The sequence below is a fragment of the Gopherus evgoodei genome, chromosome 4 (genome assembly GCF_007399415.2).
Source record: "Gopherus evgoodei ecotype Sinaloan lineage chromosome 4, rGopEvg1_v1.p, whole genome shotgun sequence".
Classification (NCBI taxonomy): domain Eukaryota; kingdom Metazoa; phylum Chordata; order Testudines; family Testudinidae; genus Gopherus; species Gopherus evgoodei.
In genome coordinates, this window is record NC_044325.1 from 74,405,808 (window position 1) to 74,426,740 (window position 20,933).

The window sequence follows — 20,933 nt, forward strand, 5'->3', positions numbered from 1 at the left end:
CATTTACAGCTGTGATCATTCTTTTGTATCTTTCCATGGTATATTTAGAAAACTCCTTAAAAGCTAAATAGTGTCATATTAGTTAATGGAAAGAGGAGCTGGTAGATAAGAATACCCAGTACCTGCTTTAACTAATAGGGTACTGGGTATATTATCTGAGTATTCAAGGTACCTGCAAGTGATCATGACCTAAATATGTTTTGGGGAATTGTTTACATATTTCAGAGTAATTGTGCACAAGATGTCATTTGTTCTAAGGGAGACATTATCTTTGTAAATCTAAATATCTTTAAAACATATGTCATTTCAACACCGGTAGATTTAAACTGGAGCTTTTACAAGCAATCGTCTTATCCAAATACTTCCTATTGCGTTTTTGTAAATGTTTTAGCTGGAACAGGGTATGTCATTAGAGAACTGAAAAGACAAGGATTCCTAAAACATTTGGAGTTCTTTTCTGTTAACTGAAAGTCCCTTTTCTTATTGAACACAACTGGTCAAATATGCAGCACATACATATTTCCTAGGCTAAAATAAATTATTATAAATAGCACAATTTATTCCAAAAATCCAAAAAGCCTATGCTTAAGAATTAGAAAGAAAAAGTACAAACTCATACCCGGTTGACCATGGACCTTATCCAATATGGCAATTGTCACGTTTCACCCCTCCTTGCTTAAGTTTTCACAGAAAGCTGATCATCAAGCTGATGTTATTGCTCAGGCACTTAAAATATGGGAAACACAGATTAAAAACTGTTCTAAAAACTGTTATAAATATGGGAAACACAGATTAAAAACTGTTCTATATTGTCCACAGTAGACATAGACTAAGTTCCTAATCTACAAATTTGTGATTTTTTTTTTTTGCAAAAGTACACCTACTCCTTGCTCTTTTGTACAATGCAGGGTTTTTTTGTTTTTAATTTCTCCTTTCTTTTCTTTGCCTCTCACGCTGGCAAAATAAAGAGATACATTTCAACCCCATTCAAAGTCACCAAGATGACAGGTCGCTTGCAGGCAGAAAAACATTTTGAAGTCCTTTTCCATGGAAGGAACAGTAGGAGCAGTGACATCCATATCATATTTATTCCTGTACAGAATACATGTGCACAAGGCCTATCCTCCCCTTAAATCCTATTTATGTCTGGATTGACATAGGCCTTGTGCTGAACTTCTGCATAGGCAAATTCTCCAGATCAGAGGCTGCCTAACCAACTTAATTACCAACCAGGGTAATTACCTGCAAAGATTTTCAAATGTTACTAGTCAAAATTCAACAGGCAATAACTGTTTCATCTGTGGAAAAATAGCAGATCTCTCAAAAAATGTCTATAGTAAGCCAAATAGTCACAGAACATTCACTTCGTACCTCTCACAGTGAGGTTTGTATTGATGTTGTAGAGATGTCTGTGCTACCCTAGAATTGACATTCCTGCATGTACCCCAGTATTTGACAGTACTGCACTCAGCAGCAATTTCGTGTGTTCAGCACTGGCAGCTGAAAACCAAACATTACATAGCAGTCAGGCGGAAGGAGGAGCCCCTTAGAAGTCTGGCTGCTGATCCCATGGAACCATTTCAGACTCCAACCACAAAGTGAGTGAGTGAGTGTGAGAGAGAGAGAGAGAGAGAGATCTAAAACTACTTTTTCATTAGGTGAAAGCACTTCTGCTTGTGCCAATTATTTATTAGATGGATGACCTGTGCCCACGTTGATTTATTCCTTACACCGCCTGGAGAGAAACAGTAAAGTTACCACTGCTTTGGGTTTCTGTAAATCTTGTGTACCATGTTATCACAGACCACTGAGAAAGTCTTGCGACTTATGGACTCTGCTTATAATAGAATCAATTTAGAAATAATCTAAGAAAACTATTATGCACATAATTAGTGTGCTTGGGGGCAGTGATCTGGAACACTTGTAGAACAGTTAGTTAATTCTTGCCTCTAAATAGTGTTCTCATAACAGAAAATCTGTTTGTCTGGAAAACAAACTATTGGATTGACCATAACCATCAGCACTCATGTAGGCAGCTCGCTGGTGAAATTTGACACCCAACTATTCCCACGTAAGAGCCTACAAATTATGTCACAAGCCCAGCAAATATCTTCCAGAGCTTATCATCCTAACATAACTCAACTATATTTACAAAGAAGGGAATGATGTCTGGTTCTGTTCTACTCATTTCAGAGATTTGAAGACACAAGACGTGAGGATGAACTGGTTGTTCGAAGATTCTGGCTGCTGAACCTCTAATGAAAGGAGGAATGCCTGGAGGTCCTTCTTATGTAGGAGAACCTACTGAACAGTGTCTATTCAGGAAATCATCACTCTCAAAAGATCTCAGGTATCTCCCCCAGACTGTAATCTTTGAGTTCAGTGGTTGGTTCAGGGACCTTCTGAAACATACAGCACTGCTTGTTGAGAGGAGCTGGCATAGGCCCAAGTGTCCACAGGCCCAGTGCCAGAGGAGACAAGTACTGGCAGACAGAACTAGCCATACAGTAACTCCTCACTTAAAGTCATCCCGGTTAACGTTGTTTGTTGCTGATCAATTAGGGAACATGCTCGTTTAAAGTTGTGCAATGCTCCCTTTCTAACGTCATTTGGCAGCCGTCTGCTTTGTCCACTGCTTGCAGAAAGAGCAGCCCGGTGGAGCTAGCTGGTGGATGGTTGGAACCAGGGTGTATCGACAGTTCCCCATCAGCTCTCCCTATCAGCTCCCCACTCCCCTAAGTTCCCTGTGCAGCAACTGCCCAGCAGGCTAGCAATTGCAGCTGTCCCTCCCCGCACTGCCATGTGCTGCTCCTGCCCTCTGCCTTGGAGCTGGTCCTCAAGACTCCTGTTTGCTATGTGGGGAGAAGGAAAAGGGGAGCTAATGTCAAGATGTCCCCATTCCCTCTGCTCCTGCACCCCCCTTTCCCCATCTTCCATAGAGCAGGAGGGAGACACGACACAGGGAGCGTCCAGGAAGCAGCAGCTGCAGTCCAGTCTCAACTTGCTGACCTAATTAACAAGGCAGTCTACTTCTGACCCCACTCTTCATACTTAAAGGGGAAATGTACATATCTCTCTCTCTCAGAGACACAAACACACTGTGTGTGTGTGTGTGTGTGTGTGTGTGCGTGTGCGTGTGCGTGTGTGCGCGCGCGTGCCCTCCCTCCTTTCCTGCTGCCGTGTACAGTAGAGAGTGTGAGAGTCCCTTCTGACCTATGAGTCTATGAGTTAACCCTTGAGGGCTCAGCCAATTGCTAGTTCATCATTTAGCAGTAAGGCATTCCCTGGAAATATCCCACCCTCTGACTCCTCCACCTCAGCCAAGCTTCACAATCATTAAAACTGTGTGTGTGTGTAGGGGGGGGGAATTTTCCTGGAACCTAACCCCTCTCATTTACATTAATTCTTATAAAAGCAGCAAAGAGTCCTCTGGCACCTTATAGACTAACAGAAGTTTTGGAGCATGAGCTTCCATGGGTGAATATCCACTTCGTCAGATGCAATTCACCCACAAAAGCTCATGTTCCAAAACTTCTGTTAGTCTGCAAGGTGCCACAGGACTCTTTGCTGCTTTTACAGATCCAGACTAACATGGCTACCCCTCTGATACTTGATTAATTCTTATGGGGTAAATGGATTCGCTTAACATTTTTTCGCTTAAAATCACATTTTTCAGGAACATAACTACAACATTAGGTGAGGAGTTACTGTACTTGCCTGCTTTCAGACCACTCCCCCACCAAGATCTGTGGGTCAGGAGCCTGACAGAAGAGGAGAGAGTGTGGAGAAGGAGAGAGAGAGAGAGAATAAACGGAAATGAATACATGCAAATGCAGGATCCAAAGACTTTCCCTATGAACATGGGAAAAGAGATACTGTGAGCTGCTTCTGTCAGACACTGGTAGAACACTGGCCTTGTGATGCAGGTCATAAATTTATACACAGGGAATTGTTGTGCACACAAACTTCTCACCAATGAGCTGCCTCTATGAGTGTTGGTGTATGTACTTCATCCAAAAGTTTACGCAATAAAAATGGGTTGGCTGTGCATGAGAAAATCTTTTAAAGGTTCTAACTGGATCTGAAGCCTTCATTTCAGGAACTGCAAGTACCTGCTGTTTCACAGACAGAAAGAGGTCAATCAAGTCCTATACTGGCCAAATTATTGAACTTCTTGACAAAGACATCATCTTGAGAAAATCTGGAATCTTGGCAACAATAAGAAGATACATTTATTTCAATACTTCTGTTCTGAATTCTGTTAACTAGTATTTTTAGAAGTGAAATGGATATTAGTTCAGAGAGAGATCCCTGATCCATCAATGTATCCAGATAAGCTTGAAATGTAGTCAAAATAATTTTATTTGTCACCCCAGCTAATGTAATATCTTTTCAAAAGGATAATGATATATGGGAATGAAATTCAACAATAGTGACTGCAACGGTGGGTCCACAATCCTTTTGTGGGTCTCTAGAGCTACTCTAAAATAGATAATAAAAATATCAATCCTTCTTTTCTGCCTTTGAGCAGATGGTAACTGGACCAAGACTCCTTACTTGGACATGACTAATGTACCATGTATGTATCAACAGCCAAGTTCTTTATTAATGCTAATGAACCTAAAGCTTTGGCTGAGATGTGGTACAATGCAGGACTGTTTTTATCTCCCTTGTTTATTCTTACTATGGAATATCTGGTCCAGCAATCATATTACCTGAATAAAAGTTAGGTGTACTGATCTATGGATAGCATCATATGCAGATGATACCTTACTCGTGTTCATCTTTACGGTATTCCCTCCTAAAGAACTGAAGCAATGACAACAATTATTTGGAGCTATTTAAATTAAATGATGTCCCTTTTGCTATTCATTTTAATAAACATTTGCCTAACTGGCATATCTTAAACCTGTCATTTTCTCAGTTAAACACCGTTAACATGAACCTTTAAGTGCTTCGATTATCTTTTCCAATTCTACTTAACAAAACTCCAGAATCTCATATTAAAATATATGTGGACAGGTAACAAATTCAAAGGTAGTTTGGCCTTCCAAATTTAAGGCTCTACTATTCAGCACAGCTGGGTGCATCAGCTGACTGGTACAGAAATTGCCTCCCAAACATTAGATCTCTATAGAACAACTACAAATCCCAGATATAACATTTGAATATATTTTCCTTCTTCCATAGTCTAGGTTTATCCACTCTTTACTCACTCAGTAATTAACCTATTTACTCACCACCATGATTAAATGGACAATAATTTCCAAAATTATTTAATACCCTCCAGTCCCTTTCCCTTTGTCTCCCTTTTGTAATACTCCACTGTTTTCTCTGGAAATTGTACATCTTTGTATAGCACCTGAGACTTTTTGGATCTCACTAGATTAATCTAGTTGATTATATCAGAATCATAAGCTATGTTCCTTTGATCTGTTAAAGACACAGTGGGCCAGATTCCAAAACTGTGTGTCTCATACATTTATTCCAATATTTCCAAACTCAAATGCATTTACAAGACAACAGTGCTTAAATGATCAGATAACCAACTCTGAAGAAACAATATTTAATATATCTAACAATAGAGAAAGATTATCTAAAATCTGTTAAAATACTTTTGGAAACAATCATTCACATAAAAGATACTCAAACAACAGGGAGTTGGATGTTAAAATTCCTGCCAATATTCAGCCAGACTTTGAGGAAAAGGCTGACATACTTCCAATCATCTGCAATAGACTCCTTCATACTAATTTGATGGGACTGTACATTTATACAAATATTTTGGCAAATGTGATTTTGGAATTTTCTGTACAATTATGTTCATAGCTCAGCTAGGTGTTGACAGTGAGGTTTCACTAGAAAAAGTGATTCCACCCCCTCAGTTTTCTGTATATATGTGTCAGACTATCTATTACTGCCCAATGACAAAATCCCCATATTCCTTCTGTAAGCATTTGTTTCAATAAAATAATGGATTAATTTCCTGCCCTAAATAATAAAAATACACACATTATCTTGCCACATGGGCACTAATTACTGTTTTTACTAGTCTATTTGATTCATAATAAGAATTTATGTTTTATTATTGTTTTCGTTGGTATATGAATATGTATTATATGCCTTTTTTGTATTTATATTTCATACTTCCTTCAGTATGATTATATACTTTAGCACTTGCCTCTCTTTATTACCTTCACTATTCCCTCACAAAAATGAGATCCTAATCTGCCACCCAATGTAACTTGATATACTGTTCAAGGATTCTGGTCTGGATTTGGAACTTGTTTTGCATAAAAATTCCTGCTGATGTAGCAGGATCCTCTAAGAGAGGATACTAGTGTTCTATTAAAAGACAATGAAGGGAAAAATGATGACCCATAAATTGCAATCATAGTTATTACTCAATACTTAACAGTCAAGAAATAGGTTTTGATATAGTCTTCTAATGTAGACACAGCAAAACGCGAAAGGAAAATTATTTATTTGAGAATTGTTCACTGAGTCTTACCTGACCAGTGCCCAGTGGTAGTGCCTGATCTGTCTGTGCATGTCTCACTTACAGGTCTAAAGACAGTCTCCCAGCCACCAGTAGCATAGCGCCAATTCTGAGACTCCAAAATGAGTGTTCGTTGTGTTCCATATGCAATCATGAAGCAGTAGACAACATGATGAAGTTGACAGCCATAGCCACAGCCTTTGTTGATATTACACACAAGTTTCTTGGCTTTGCTGCAATCCTTGGGGTTCTATAAGTAAAGACCAAGAAGCACAGTTGAAGACAAGATATACACAAAGGCATATTTCTGAGTTAATAAGTGACAAGTGTCATAAATCACACACAAGTCATGTCAATATAGTACATCCCACATTAAAACGAAGGCGTAAGCACCAGCTGAAAGAAAATTGTGCACTCTCAGCAGTTAACATGAACAGCCACCACATATATTTCACTACTCCAATGTAACATAATACACCTTTAAGATATTAAATTATGTTTTCATTTCTCAGGCTGTCAGAATATGCTAACATTCAGTCTCAAGGCTCACATTCAAAATAGTTCTCAGTGTAAGAATGCTCTTTCTTGATTTCCTGTGGCTCTTTTCTAACTTTGTTAGCACTATTTCAATGAACATGCATGAATTATTTAAAAAGAAAAATTCAGTCTGTCTAGAGAGTAAAACAAACAATTAATAGACTATTTTCCAAACTAGCTTACTACAAACCAAGTATAAAACATATTACATGGCTAAACAAAGTGGTAAAAGTCAAGGTTTTAAACTGGATTGTATTCTTGAGAAACATAAAATCCAGTTATTGAAATAGTCCAGTTCTGCACAAAAAGTTTATGCACTGAAAGCTTGACAGAATAATTTTAAAACAATTTTCTGTACTTTTAAGACATTATATCTTACATCATCTACACTAAAGGCTATTTATAGTATATAATAATTTCTTATACAACTACTGAATTTAACTGCCATTAAATAAGCTATGCCAAGCATGTTTAAAATTATAGAGCATTAAATACTTTTCGGGTTCATAAAGTCCGGACAAGATTTTTTTTTCTGTATCCATTATTACTTACATATTCCCAGACCTTTTTTCCCATAAATATAATTTTTATATGAAATATTTAGTATGAGAAGTTATTTTTGGTTGTTTAACTGCAAGAGGGGAGTAACTGTGCATCAATACAACCATATCTTTTCCTCTTTCCTATCCAACACTCTATAACGGATTTTTCCCTATCCACTCTTGGAAATAGATAAACTCTGATGAGAGGAGGCTAAATATCACCCTCCCTCCTGAGAACTATTCAGAACTATCTGTCTCTACAGCTGCAGTCCTCAGACCTCTATTTCTTAAGAGTATTTCAATCTATTTTATTTGGCTTTCCCACTAATTTTTCCCAAAACAATCCATTCAAATTTGACCTTTTGAAATTTTGGCCCAAAATAATTTTAGGAAGGGCAGATTGTCTGAAGCCAAGCATTTAAGGGACCCAGTGCAGATAGCTTATCCTTATGAGGTTGCTTTGTCCAGAGAACCCAAGTCTGCCAGTTGCTCAAGCAGTTGGGCACAGGCTTAGGCCTGGTCTACGCTACACGTTTAAACTGAATTTATCAGCGTTAAACCAATTTAACCCTGCACCCGTCCACACAACGAGGCCCTTTATATTGATATAAAGGGCTCTTTAAACCGGTTTCTGTATTCCTCCTGGACGAGAGGAGTAGCGCTGAAATTGGTATTGCCATGTTGGATTAGGGTTAGTGTGGCCGCTAATCGTCGGTATTGGCCTCCGGGCGGTATCTCACAGTGCACCATTGTGACCGCTCTGGAAAGCAATCTGAACTCTGATGCACTGGCCAGGTAGACAGGAAAAGCCCCGCGAACTTTTGAATTTCATTTCCTGTTTGCCCAACGTGGAGCTCTGATCAGCACGGGTGGCGATGCAGTCCCAAATCCAAAAAGAGCTCCAGCATGAACCGTACAGGAGATACTGGATCTGATCGCTGTATGGGGAGACAAATCTGTTCTATCACAGCTCCGTTACAGAAGATGAAATGCCAAAGCATTTGAAAAAAATCTCCAGGCTATGATAGACAGAGGCCACAGCACAGTGCTGTGTAACAAGCATAACGGAAAGCCAAAGAATCAAATGGACGCTCATGGAGGGAGGGAGGGGGTACTGAGGACTCCAGCTATCCCACAGTCTCCGAAAAGCATTTGCATTCTTGGCTGAGCTCCCAATGCCTGTTGGGTCAAACACATTGTCCAGGGTGGTTCAGGATATCTCTAGTCAATTTACCCCCCTTCCCCTCGTGAAAGGGAAAAAAAATCGTTTCTTGACTTTTTTCAATGTCACCATATGTCTACTGCATGCTGCTGGTAGACATGGTGCTGTAGCACTGAACAGCAGCATCCTCTGCCCTCCCCGGTGGCAGACGGTACAATATGACTGCTACCCATCGTCATCATCAGCCTGTGAGTGCTCCTGGCTGGCCTCGGTAAGGTCGGCCGGGGACGCCTGGATAAAAATAGGAATGACTCCCGGTCATTCCCGGCAGATGGTACAGAACGGCTGGTAACCATCTTCATCACAGCAACTGGGGTCTGAGCTCCATCAGCCCCTCCCTTTCATGTCTAAAGAAAAGATTCTGTACTGCCTGGACTACCATAGCAGCTGGAGGCTTCCTCCCCCTCATTTTATCTCAATAAAAAGTCAGTGTTTCTTATTTCTGCATTCTTTATTACTTCATCACACAAATGGGGGGACATTGCAACGGTAGACCAGAAGGGTTGGGGGAGGAGGGAAGCAACGAGTGGGGTTGTTGCAGGGGCACCCACTAGAATGGCATGCAGCTCATCACTTCTGCGGCATCTGACACGGAGCGGCTGTGCTCTCTGGTACACTGGTTCTCTAGTAGACTTGCCCCATATTCTAGGCAGGACTGACTCTATTTTTAGATAAAACAAAGGAGGGAATGACTTGGGGAGTCATTCCCATTTTTGTCTTTGTGCCCCCGGCCGACCTCAGCGAAGGCCAGCCAGGAGCACCCATGACAGCAGCAGACTGATAACCGTCATCTCATTGCCAATTTACAATGGCATGGCAGACGGTACAATAGGAATGGTAACCATCTCTGCTACCTTGCAAAGGCAAATGAATGCTGCTGTGTAGCACTGCAGTACCGCCTCTGTCAGCAGCATTCAGTACACATACGGTGACAGTGACAAAAGGCAAAATGGGCTCCATGGTTGCCATGCTATTTTTACTGTAAATTTAATGGATTTACATAATTATAAACAGAAAATTTTAAATTTTTTTTGTATATTTTTGTCAATTTACTATCCTTCTCATAACTGATTAGTTGTTGATTTTATGCTGATTTCTTCAAAATCTTTCTTAAAAGCACTCTTAAAATTGTGATGAATGCCTTAAGAGTGTGTATTTCTTTCTGCTCATAAGAATTCTCACAGAGCTTATTCAGGATCAACAGTTTTAAGTTGTCCTTTAAGTATGTTAATGTTTATGTTTTCAAAAGAGCATTTAATACTAGCTCTGTTAGACCACAAAGCAATGGAGTGTAGTTAAAAAGGAAATGATTAAGTTAATTTTTTTTAATAACTTTTACAACTAGTATGTTAGATATCTACTTACTAATTCCCAAACTGTGATTGAACAAACACTACTAAACACATATATATGTGCACCACTGTATCACTTTACTGGTGGGTTGAGGGCCCTGTTCACGCACTACTAAAAGAGTGGGCCTGATTCTCTTCTTTCTTACACAGCTTTTACATCATGGTAACTCCATTTATTCCAACTGAGTCACTCCAGAATCAGGCCCAGTATTTGCTGCTCCTTAGTTTACTAAGTAAAAATAATTTTTCTTCCTTCTGTTTCTGAAAATGAAATCCAGAATTTGAAGGCAGTTATCACCTCAGAATTTAAAGTACATAGGCATGGATCATTACAGTATCAAGGAGGTAAGCTTTAAGTCAACTTACAGCTTGCAAACAGTTTACATTGTAGATTTCAAAGGCAAGGGTGTAGCCATTGATAAATTCAAATAATTTAGTAAAACTGCAATCAAAATGTATTGTAGATATCTAGTTTTCTACTGTTTGATCAACCTTCTCTTCATCCATGTTTCTAAATGTATCCACCCATAAAGTTTTATACTTAAATACATTCATTTTTTCTTCTCATGTCACAATTAGAAATATATTAAAAACATATATTAAATATACATAGAAACAGAGTTTTTTTCTTATAGATATTAATTTTTGGGTTTTAACTATTGTTATGCTCTTTGGATCAGATTCAGCCCTTGACAAATGCGTAGACTTAAGGTTAGGCTGAATATTTGGCACAACATATGCAATTTATAATATCAAAATAACATTGCTCAAGGAACTGTGGTTTTCCCTTTCACAGGAAGGGGACTGACTACATATCTCAAGCTTCAACAATCTAAAAATAATAAAGTATACAATAAGCAACTTAGCTAAAAAAGGAAGTAAAGTTTCCATTTATTATTGGGGTTTGCAGTTGCTTATAAACTGCTTGAGTAACTATATCAACGGAATACTTCAAACAAATTGCAGATGTATAATGCCATAACAAATACTGTCCTTAATAAGCTGTAGTTTATATTTACTTTATTTCCAAGGTATGCAGAAAAACAATCATACAGCAGTCTCAGCTCCAGCAAGCTCATGTAACAAATGATTAATTTGAATTGTATAAAAATAGCCCACCAACAAAGCAGGTAGGTTATCTGCCAGCTGCTATTAAAGAGAGTAACAGAAGTCATTAATGTAATAATTACAGATTAACAGATGGGTTCTTTACTGATCCTTTCATTTTAGTTGGCTCCCTTTTCTTTTCCCTTCTTTTTGTTTATTGTCTGTGAGTTACATTTCACCACCCCACTCCACCCCGTTTCCTTCTCTTTCTTTATTAATTAATTCAGTTTATTTAGGATAGATTGGAACCATGTATTCCTCTGGTTCTTTTCCTTACACCTTTCTTACCTGTTCGTGGTTAATAGATGGCTTGCAGAATGTTGTTGGAGTCAGAGACAGATCAACATTTTTTTTGAGGGGGCGGGAAAAGGGGAAGGGGAATGAAAATTTCAAAATACAGCAAAATTCCCCTTCTCTTTTGAAAATCCAGCTTTGTAATATAATTAAAACATAAAAAAAGAAATGAGAAACTTTGCAAAGTGTTGTCTGAAAAAGCTCAAGTGACAATTGAAATGAGTTTTGAGATAAATTAAAACTTTACCAGGCGCCAGAGTATTACTTATGTTACTCCCCTGACAAATGCCCATATTTCCATAGGAATAGGTAGCATTGTATAACCCATTTGTATAGTCAGGTTATTCTAAACATAAAACAAAATTCCCAATGGCACTGAATCACAACTATTTTTACTCTCATTTTATTCCCTTTCCTTGCTGCTGGTGGATGACTGAACTCTTTAATGTACAGGGTAAGTGTACTCTATGTAGAAGCCATCAGGACATATTTCACAGCAATGTCACAAACCACTACATTCTGTTTTGGCAATATAAAGTACAGCCCCAAAGTATTTAGTTTATGGTGTGAGATGAGGTTAGTAGCACAACACTATAGTGGGTGGCAGCTCTATATCTGACCTCAAGTCAAGTAAATAAAGCCCAAATAGTGTTTGAAACATAGTTGGTTAGAATCAATCAGTCTCAAATATACAGACATAGGGTTCAAGTCACTGTCAGAAGAACCATGATTACTGGCTCCCAGCTGTGGAAAGTCCATCTGGAAGGGACATGGGTAACACAGTACAATTCAACAGGAACTCCTCTTCCTTTGGGTCTTGTCCAGTGCACTCAAAAAAGTCAGTGGGGTAAGTTGTCAAAAGTGCCACTGGCAAACCACTCAACCTTCTAATGCAGCGGCGGGCCAAATTTTTGGCCTTAGGGCCACATTTAGGTATGAAAATTGTATGGTGGGCCATGATTGCTTACAAAATTGGGGATTAGGATGCAGGATGGGGTGAGGGTTGGGTGTGCGGGAAAGTGCTCCGGGTTGGGACCAAGAGGTTCGGAGGGCAGGAGGGGGATCAGTGCTGGGGCAGGGACTTGGGGCAAGGGAGGGAGTCAGGAATGCAGGATCTAGGCGGTGCTTACCTCAAGCAGCTCCCGGAAGCAGTGGCATGTCCCACCCCCCCGACTCCTACATGGAGGTGCAGCCAGGCGGCTCTACATGCCACCCTGTCCACAGATGCCATCCCTGCAGCTCCCACTGGCCATGGTTCCTGGCCAATGGGAGCTATGGGGGTGGCTCTTGGGGCGGGAACAGCGTGCAGAGCCCCCTGGATGCCCCTACACATAGGAGCTGGAGAAGGCACATGTCGCTGCTTCCAGGAGCCACAGCAAATGTGGAGTGGGACAAGCCCACGACTCTGCTCCCTGGAGGGAGTTTGAGAGCCAGATTAAAATGTCTGAAAGGCTGGATGTGGCCCCCAGCAACAAATTACACTGCTTTTAATTATAAAACATGTTTTTAAAGATGTTTTTCCATTGTGTGAATCAAATAAGCTGGCTTTGCCATCTGTAACAGTTTAATTGGCATGGAGTGGGAGGGTGGCCTGCTACAGATGGCAAAACTGGCTTATTTGATTCACACGGTGAGAAAACAGTCTTATAAATAGCTTTTCTACTTCTAAAATATAATTTTTTGCTTATGGTTTGATGTACAACAAAACACACGTGCTCCACATTTGGGACCAGATCCTCGCTCAGGCTGCTAGGAAGCTTGAAGGAGGTAGTCCTTTCCCACGCTTCTCACAGGATGCCAGAAGGAGGGGAGTTCTCATCCCAGGCTACCCCTAATTTAATTCATACAGCCCTCCTTCAACCCCCTACGATTCATATCGTTTACGCTATACAATCTGTGCCAGGTCCTTGCTTTCCACACAAAATTAATGCTGATGCTCCCCACCCACCCACTTACCCACAGTTAATATAGGCCAGATCTTCCTCTATCCCACAATTAATGATGGCCACTTTCCCCTTTAACGCAGGCCCCCGTCTTCTAAATCTATTGCTGACTGCCCATACTTTAAGGTTGCTATCTGAAAACTTTCAGCTCCTCCTGGTCAGCCCTCCTTCCCACACAGGCTTCTCTTTGCTCCTCGGAAGGAAGGTGAGGGAGGAAAAGGAGCTCAGAGCTGCTACTCCCCCAGCCAGCAGACTCAGTCTTGCAGACCACTGAGTATGTATGCAGTGCAGTAGAACACACAGCCTGATCTTGCTCCAATGTAGCACAGTTGAGTGCTCTGGCAGTCACCTACCCTCCTCCAGGAAGGGATTTCACCTTGAGCACAGTCACCTCATGAATGCAAAGTGGCTGCAAACTATTTCCCTCGATCTACAATCCCCTAATGTTAAACTAGTCCTGACTTTAGAGAGCTCCCCCTGTAGGTATCAGCTGGGTTCATCTTTAAGGAGATTATTGCCCTTATAGATTAGATGTTTAGATAGTGAACTACAAAAGAACTTATGAAGCAGAGCCAAAACTTGATTTAATATTGTAATAGGCTTTCTCCAAGCTTATTCAATTTTCATATGTTCACTACATTTTCCCTTGTAAAAATGTAAGTATAGAAACTTATGTCATCTAATTCCAATATCCCTCAAAAACATCAATTTAAAAACATGCTTGCCAGCTGCTATTTTCTGTTTTGCTCATTTGTTTTATTTTTAGGTAGCCTTTTTATTTTTCCTAAAAGACTGTATTTTAAACATGCTGAGTCCCATTCACATGCCTAAACTTCTTTTAAGGTGTTTTTGGAAAGGGTATCTATTCACTAATTCAATATTGTGAAATTAATTCAACAATGGTTGAGGAACACATTAAACGTACATTGTAAAATACTAGAAAAAGGGTAAAAGATATTCATTTAAGAGAATAAGACTATCAGAACAGAAAATGCCAAGTTACATGTAGAGTCACAAAAATTTGAATTAAATAGATATAAAAGATTTCCAGATACTATTATAAGATTTTTGAAATCTATGTTAGTGAAACAGAACAAAGAAATCCATAGTGAATTACATGCATGGGTGAAAGTAAGTTAAAGGACTTACCAGTACGCCAGAGTCCTGGGCAGAGGCGTGGTCTCAACCGGAGGAGGCGAGCCTTTAAATCAAGATTTAAAGGCCCCAGGGCTGCGGCTGGGAAAGGCAGCTGGGAGCCCTGGGGCACAGAGGTGATTTAAAAGGCCCGGGTTCTGGCCGCCACCACTGCAGCAGTGCTCCAAGCCCTTTAAATTGCTGATGGAGTCCTGCCGCCCTTACCCTGGGGCTCTGGCACCTGGGCTTGGGCAGGGATTTAAAGAGCCCAGGGCTCTGGTGGTGGGGAGCCCCAAGCCCTTTAAATCGCTGCCCGAGCCCCACTGCCTGAGCCCCAGGGTACGGCGGCAGGGCTTGGGTGGTGTTTTAAAGGGCCGGGGCTCCCCACAGTGCTGCCGGAGCCCTGGGGTAGTGGCAGCAGGGCTCGAGCAGTGATTTAAAGGGTCAAGCACTCCAACCACAGCTCATCATTCCATGTGGATGGTTATACATGACAAACATTAAAGAGACACTGTCAACCTAAATTTGGCCTATTGCATTTCATAGTAATATTTTATAAAAAGATAAGAACTGATAGAAATGTTTCACAATTTTAAAATTCCAATCAAAAACAGTTGTTGTAAGACAAACATTTCACTGTATTGTCTGAATCACTACAGCACTAAGAACCTGAAAGTGAAACAGACTATAAAAAAAGTAAAGCTGACTTCATTGATGTTTTTTTACCAAACTCAGATAAATACATAAAGTAAACAAAGAGCAAATATACTGGATTTTAAAAATTCTTTCACTCGGAATATTGTGCAGTATTATGAGTAAATATAAGAATTCTTTTTTAAACAACATATTTTTAAGTTAACAATGTCACTAAGACATTGTTATAATCACCTGGAGTTCCATTTGCTGCAAATCTAAATCAATAATAAAGGGAGAAACAGTAGATCCCATGGTGTTATCTCCAGTTCTTTTGTATATATTCCACAAGGAAATATCCACCAGATCTAAAATATTATCCCTACCATATATTAGTTTTAGCTTCTAAATATCAGAGGCAGAGTAGCAGAAACAGATTTTTGCTACTTTAATTAACAGTTTTACAAAAATTACGTTAGATAATGGCAATACATGTAAACCAGCCAAAATTTCTTCCTTCCCAATCTTGTTTCCTTTCATTTTATAAAACCAACAAGTGCTTAAGTTTTCCCAACATCATTATGTAAAGCTCTTAATGTCAGGGGCAGCTCCAGGCACCAGCACACCAAGCGCGTGCCTGGGGCGGCAAGCCATGGGGAGCGCTCTGCCGGTCGCCGCGAGGATGGCAGGCAGGTTGCCTCTGGCGGCATGCCTGTGGAGGGTCCGCTGGTCCCGCAGCTTCGGCGGACCTCCCGCAGGCGTGCCGCCGAATCCACGGGACCGGGGACCTCCCACAGGCAAGACACTGAAGGCAGCCTGCCTGCCATGCTTGGGGCGGCAAAATACCTAGTGCTGCCCCTGCTTAAGGGACATAAAAGCAAAGATTAGTAGTTTGTATTTGATGTAGTGGAGCAGGGGGAACCAGAGGAGGGAACCAAAGAAAGGGGTGATGTGGTCAAAGAGATGAGCCAGAAACATGATTTTTACAGCATAGTTTCGAATGGACATAAGTGAAGCAAAATGCATTTGCCATGGTGAGACAAATGTCGAGATGTGAGATTGTTTGTCCAGAGCCTCACTATTTACTTTGGAGAGGAAAGACCAGATTTTAAAGATGCTATGCAGAGAAAAAAGAAGAAGCAGGATTTAGGCACAGCTTTGATGTTAAGATCTAGAGAGAACCATGCTGAAGGTAACATCCAAGCTATGGGCTTAAGTGACAGGAAAAAATGGTGGTGTTCCCCATAATGACTAGGAAAAGGGAAGACAGAAGGACAAAGTGGGGGAAAATAGCTCTGTTCTAGCCACATTAAGAGTAAGCTGATGGTTGGACATCCACAAGGAGATGTTGGAAAGACAAGCTGTGATTTTAGTTTGGAAAGAAGGAGACAAGTCAGGAGTGGAGAAGTAGATCTGTGAGCCGTCAGCATACGTGGTATTTATTGACATATAGAATGAAATATATAGGGTATGTTAGACACAGATAGCTAACATTCTCTGCTTAAAGTCCTTACAACATATCTAGTATGAGTGTCCAATTAGTTTTTTCAAGGATACTAAGAAGAAAGTTTCTTCAGAGTACAATAACAATGAGGGAAAGAGCAATTATTACAGAAATATTAGAGAAATATAGGAGTACAATTTGATATATTAAAAATACTAGATATTTCTATAAGTTCTATAGGATGTATAGGGGACTTTTGGGGACTTCAAAACAAAACACTGAAAATTAAGAGATTGAGGAACTCATGAAGAACTAGAACAGGTGGTAAAGCATGTGTTAGAGTCAGAAGAAGTGGAACTAGAACATGATCAGATCAGAATTTAAAGATATCTTTATGGGAAAAAATTTAATGAACATGTGAAAATTAAATAAGCTTAGAGAGAGCTATTACAATTTTAAATGAGAATGATAGTTCTGCACATCAGCTGTTTATGTTTCAGTGAGTGACACTGTAATTGATAATGGATAATTACATTCTTTATGTAAAGTACAGTATCTTCTCTTTCACTTCATAGACACCACTGATGAATTGAGGAATGTGTCTGTGGGAGAACTCCCAAAAGATATTGCTACTTCTTGTAATATACCAAAACAAAAGCTATTTTTAGCTTTTGCAGACTTATGGAGTCTGAATGAAAAGGCAAACGTATAGCCTACTAGCAATCATGGATCCAGCACACGAAAACACCCCACCCCTAAAATATATGTCAGGAGATTACATTATTGCACAATTACAATTAAAACAGCAGTTAAACCCTTTTCTGTTATTGTCCTTTTGTGAATGAAAATACTGGCTCACTTTACGCATAAATACAAAGGATATATTACATATGTACAACATAAATCCTCTTGTTTTGCTGTCTGCAGCATTTGCACCTATACTTTCACTTAAATTATATTAATGTTTTTACTACATTGGCATATTTTAGGGGGCTAAAATATTTTTTCAACAAAATCCATTTTAAAATTTTCCTCTTGATTTAAGTGCTATTATTCTACCCTTCTTACCTGAAGGTACGTTATTCTCCTCTGTACCAGCTCTGTCAGATCTTTGGCCTCTTTTTCTCGCCAATCACCTGCTCCATCTGTTTGACTGAGGTAGTACAGATCTGTCATTATCGACCTATAAAAGGCAAGCAACATTAGATAGCTACCTTAATAATACTAAATTAGAGGGTTAGGCAAAGCCACAAAGAGAAATTAAATAGGCCTTCTGATTACACTGATCTGCTTAAACACTTTTAGTGGATATGGTATGTAATTAAACTAAGAGGGGACAAGTACAGAGGCACTGTACAGCACTAAATTAATTTGACTGTTGGTATGCCACAGCATCAATGCAGATTATCTCTCTCTGAATGTATCCTCCAACACAAACTAGCAGCCCAGGATGGGTGTGTATACATTATCTGATTCTGTGTCCTCCATTTACCATATTTCTCTTATCCATATATAACTGCAGTATTAAATGTCTGTGGAGTGGAAAAACTCTAAAGCCCACTAATCAAAATTTTTCACTGAAGAAAAGCCCCAAAAGCATTAGCTCCAGGATAGATCTGAAATTCATTGGACCAGGAAAAGAGACAATTAGGGGGTGACTCCTAATGTGGCTTCTCTGACAACGTGATGTTGCTATGCCATCAGAGATCAGCTTACTGTCTTTATATAAATGTATCATTGTAAATGTCATGGTGCAGAGATTCTACTATGTTCCCATAGTCCTTATTAGTACACCAGCAAACCAACTGTAGAACATTATTAAAAAATTTGGGATAAAGAAGCATCTCTTTATTTATAATTAAAAAATAATGTTATTATGGAAAAGATAAGTAACAGCATAGGAAGAGTGACATGAGATGTGAGTATGATGTAAATCTGGATTTAAGTCACAATAGTTCAGCTTTCATATCAATGCACAAGGCCATACTTTTGTAAATCTCTGTATACAGCAGTTATATTTAAAATGTATAATCATTAAATACAAAAAAATTTACATTAGTATCACATATTTAAACTAGAGAATATGGAGAGCATTTTTTAGGATATGTCAGATCCTAAATGAAGACTATTGGAGTGGCTAGTCATAACTGAATGTCCAGGGAAGGGTGGTGAGAAACTTCTGGCCAACAGAAGGGAACAGAATATGGTAATATACTGGGGATGTGATAAGGCATCCTGACCAGCAGGAGAGAATTTGGGTAGAACAGCAGCACATCAAAGACGGCCACAACCACATACCACAGGCTTTTTACAGTATCCAAGATTTTTTGAGGGGAGGGGTTTGGAGAAAGAAAGCAATCTGAGGCAGACAGCATGTGGAAGGGGGTTTTCTTGGCAAAATCCAGTATTCGTAGTAGAGTGGGGTTTGGATTCCTACTCACTCAATACCCAAATTATGCAAAGAAGAGTCAGTAAATGAAAAATACTGTGTTACTCATAAAAATATTACCTTGTCTACTCTGCAAAAACTATAACTTTACATTTAATAACCTAACTAATAATCCAACATTATAGGCAGAGAATGGAGCTGCTTAACACTTATGATTATAGTACCCTAGTTGCTTGTAACTTTGACAGACTTTAACTATTTGGGATGATACCCAGTTTATTTGGACTTGAGGGGCTGTGATTTACCAGCTGAGAATCTTGATGAACCACACATGAGAATACCAGAGCAGAGGGGGGAAACATAGCAGTGGTTGGGGGATAGAGGGAACCAGTGGGGATACAGAAAGAGTGAGGGCCAGGGAACATGCCTTTTCTCCTAGGACCCCCTGGTAATGCCCTCTCAGGGTAAGGGTGGTATAAGAGACCCTACCTTGCAGTAATCTATGGCACTGGAACTCCTTGGCTGTTGATGAAGTGGGGAGCAGGCTCAGCATGCAAGTCCACTCTGGCACTATGTACCCACCTACTGATTGCCTCCTATGACGAAATAATTGGCTCTGTGGATATGGGGAAAGCGGTGGATGTGATATACCTTGACTTTAGCAAAACTTTTGATACGGTCTCTCACAGTATTCTTGCCAGCAAGATAAAGTAGTATGGATTGGATGAATGGCCTACAAGGTGGACAGAAAGCTGGCTAGATTGTCAGGCTCAATGGGTAGTGATCAACAACTTGATGATCAGTTGGCAGCCAGTAGCAAGCAGAGTGCCCCGGGGGTCTGTCCTGGGACCAATTTTGTTCAACATTTTCATTAATGATCTGGATAATGGACGGATTGCACCTTCAGCAAGTTCATGGATGACACTAAGTTAGGGGGACAGGTAGATGCGCTGGAGAGTAGGCATAGGGTACAGAGGGACCTAGACAAACTGGAGCATTGGGCCAAAATAAATCTGATGAGGTTCAACAAGGACAGGTGCAGAGTTCTGCACTTAGTACAGAAGAATCCCATGCACTGCTACAGACTGGGGACTGACTGGCTAAGCGGCAGTTCTTCAGAAAAGGACCTGAGGATTACAGTGGATGAGAAGCTGGATACAAGCCAACAGTGTGCCCTTGTTGCCAGGAAGCCTAAAGGCATATTGGGCTTCATTAGTAAGAGCACTGCCAGCAGATCGAGGGAAGTGATTATTCCCCTCTATTTGGCACTGGTGAGGCCGCATCTGGAGTATTGCGTCCAGTTTTTGCCCCCCCCCCCACTACAGAAAGAATGTGGATGAATTGGAGAGAGTCCAGCGGAGGGCAATGAAAATGATCGGGGGGCTGGGGCACATGACTTATGAGAAGAGGCTGAGGGAACTGGGCTTATTTAGTCAGCAGAGAGAACAGTAAGGGGGAATTTGATAGCAGCCTTCAACTACCTTAAGGGGGGTTCCAAAGAGGATGGAGCTCGGCTGTTCAAAATGGTGGCAGATGACAGAACAAGGAGCAATGGTCTCAAGTTGCAGTGGGGGAGGCCTAGGTTGGATTTTAGGAAAAACTATTTCACTAGGAGGGTGGTGAAGCACTGGAATGGGTTACCTAGGGAGGTGGTGGAATCTCCATCCTTAGAAGTTTTTAAGGTCTGCCTTCGACAAAGCCCTGGCAGGGATGATTTAGTTGGGGTTGGTCCTGCTTTGAGCAGGGGGTTGGACTAGATGACCTCCTGAGGTCTCTTCTAACCCTAATCTTCTATGAATTACCTGGAATTCCTTGCTTTCTGTCTGGGTCTCTTTTA

The 20,933-nt window shown here is 40.3% G+C and overlaps 1 protein-coding gene across 6 annotated transcripts in view; it reads right to left on the bottom strand.

Moving 5' to 3' along the window:
* Positions 1–20,933, bottom strand: part of FUT8 (fucosyltransferase 8) — a 248,110-nt gene that overhangs the window by 49,463 nt on the left and 177,714 nt on the right. For all 6 annotated transcript variants that reach the window (XM_030559807.1, XM_030559808.1, XM_030559806.1 and 3 more), the window contains 2 exons: positions 17,776–17,890; positions 6,512–6,749 (listed from right to left, as the gene is read on the bottom strand). In XM_030559807.1, coding sequence (XP_030415667.1) covers positions 6,512–6,749; positions 17,776–17,890 — 353 coding nt within the window. The remainder of the gene's footprint in view (positions 1–6,511; positions 6,750–17,775; positions 17,891–20,933) is intronic.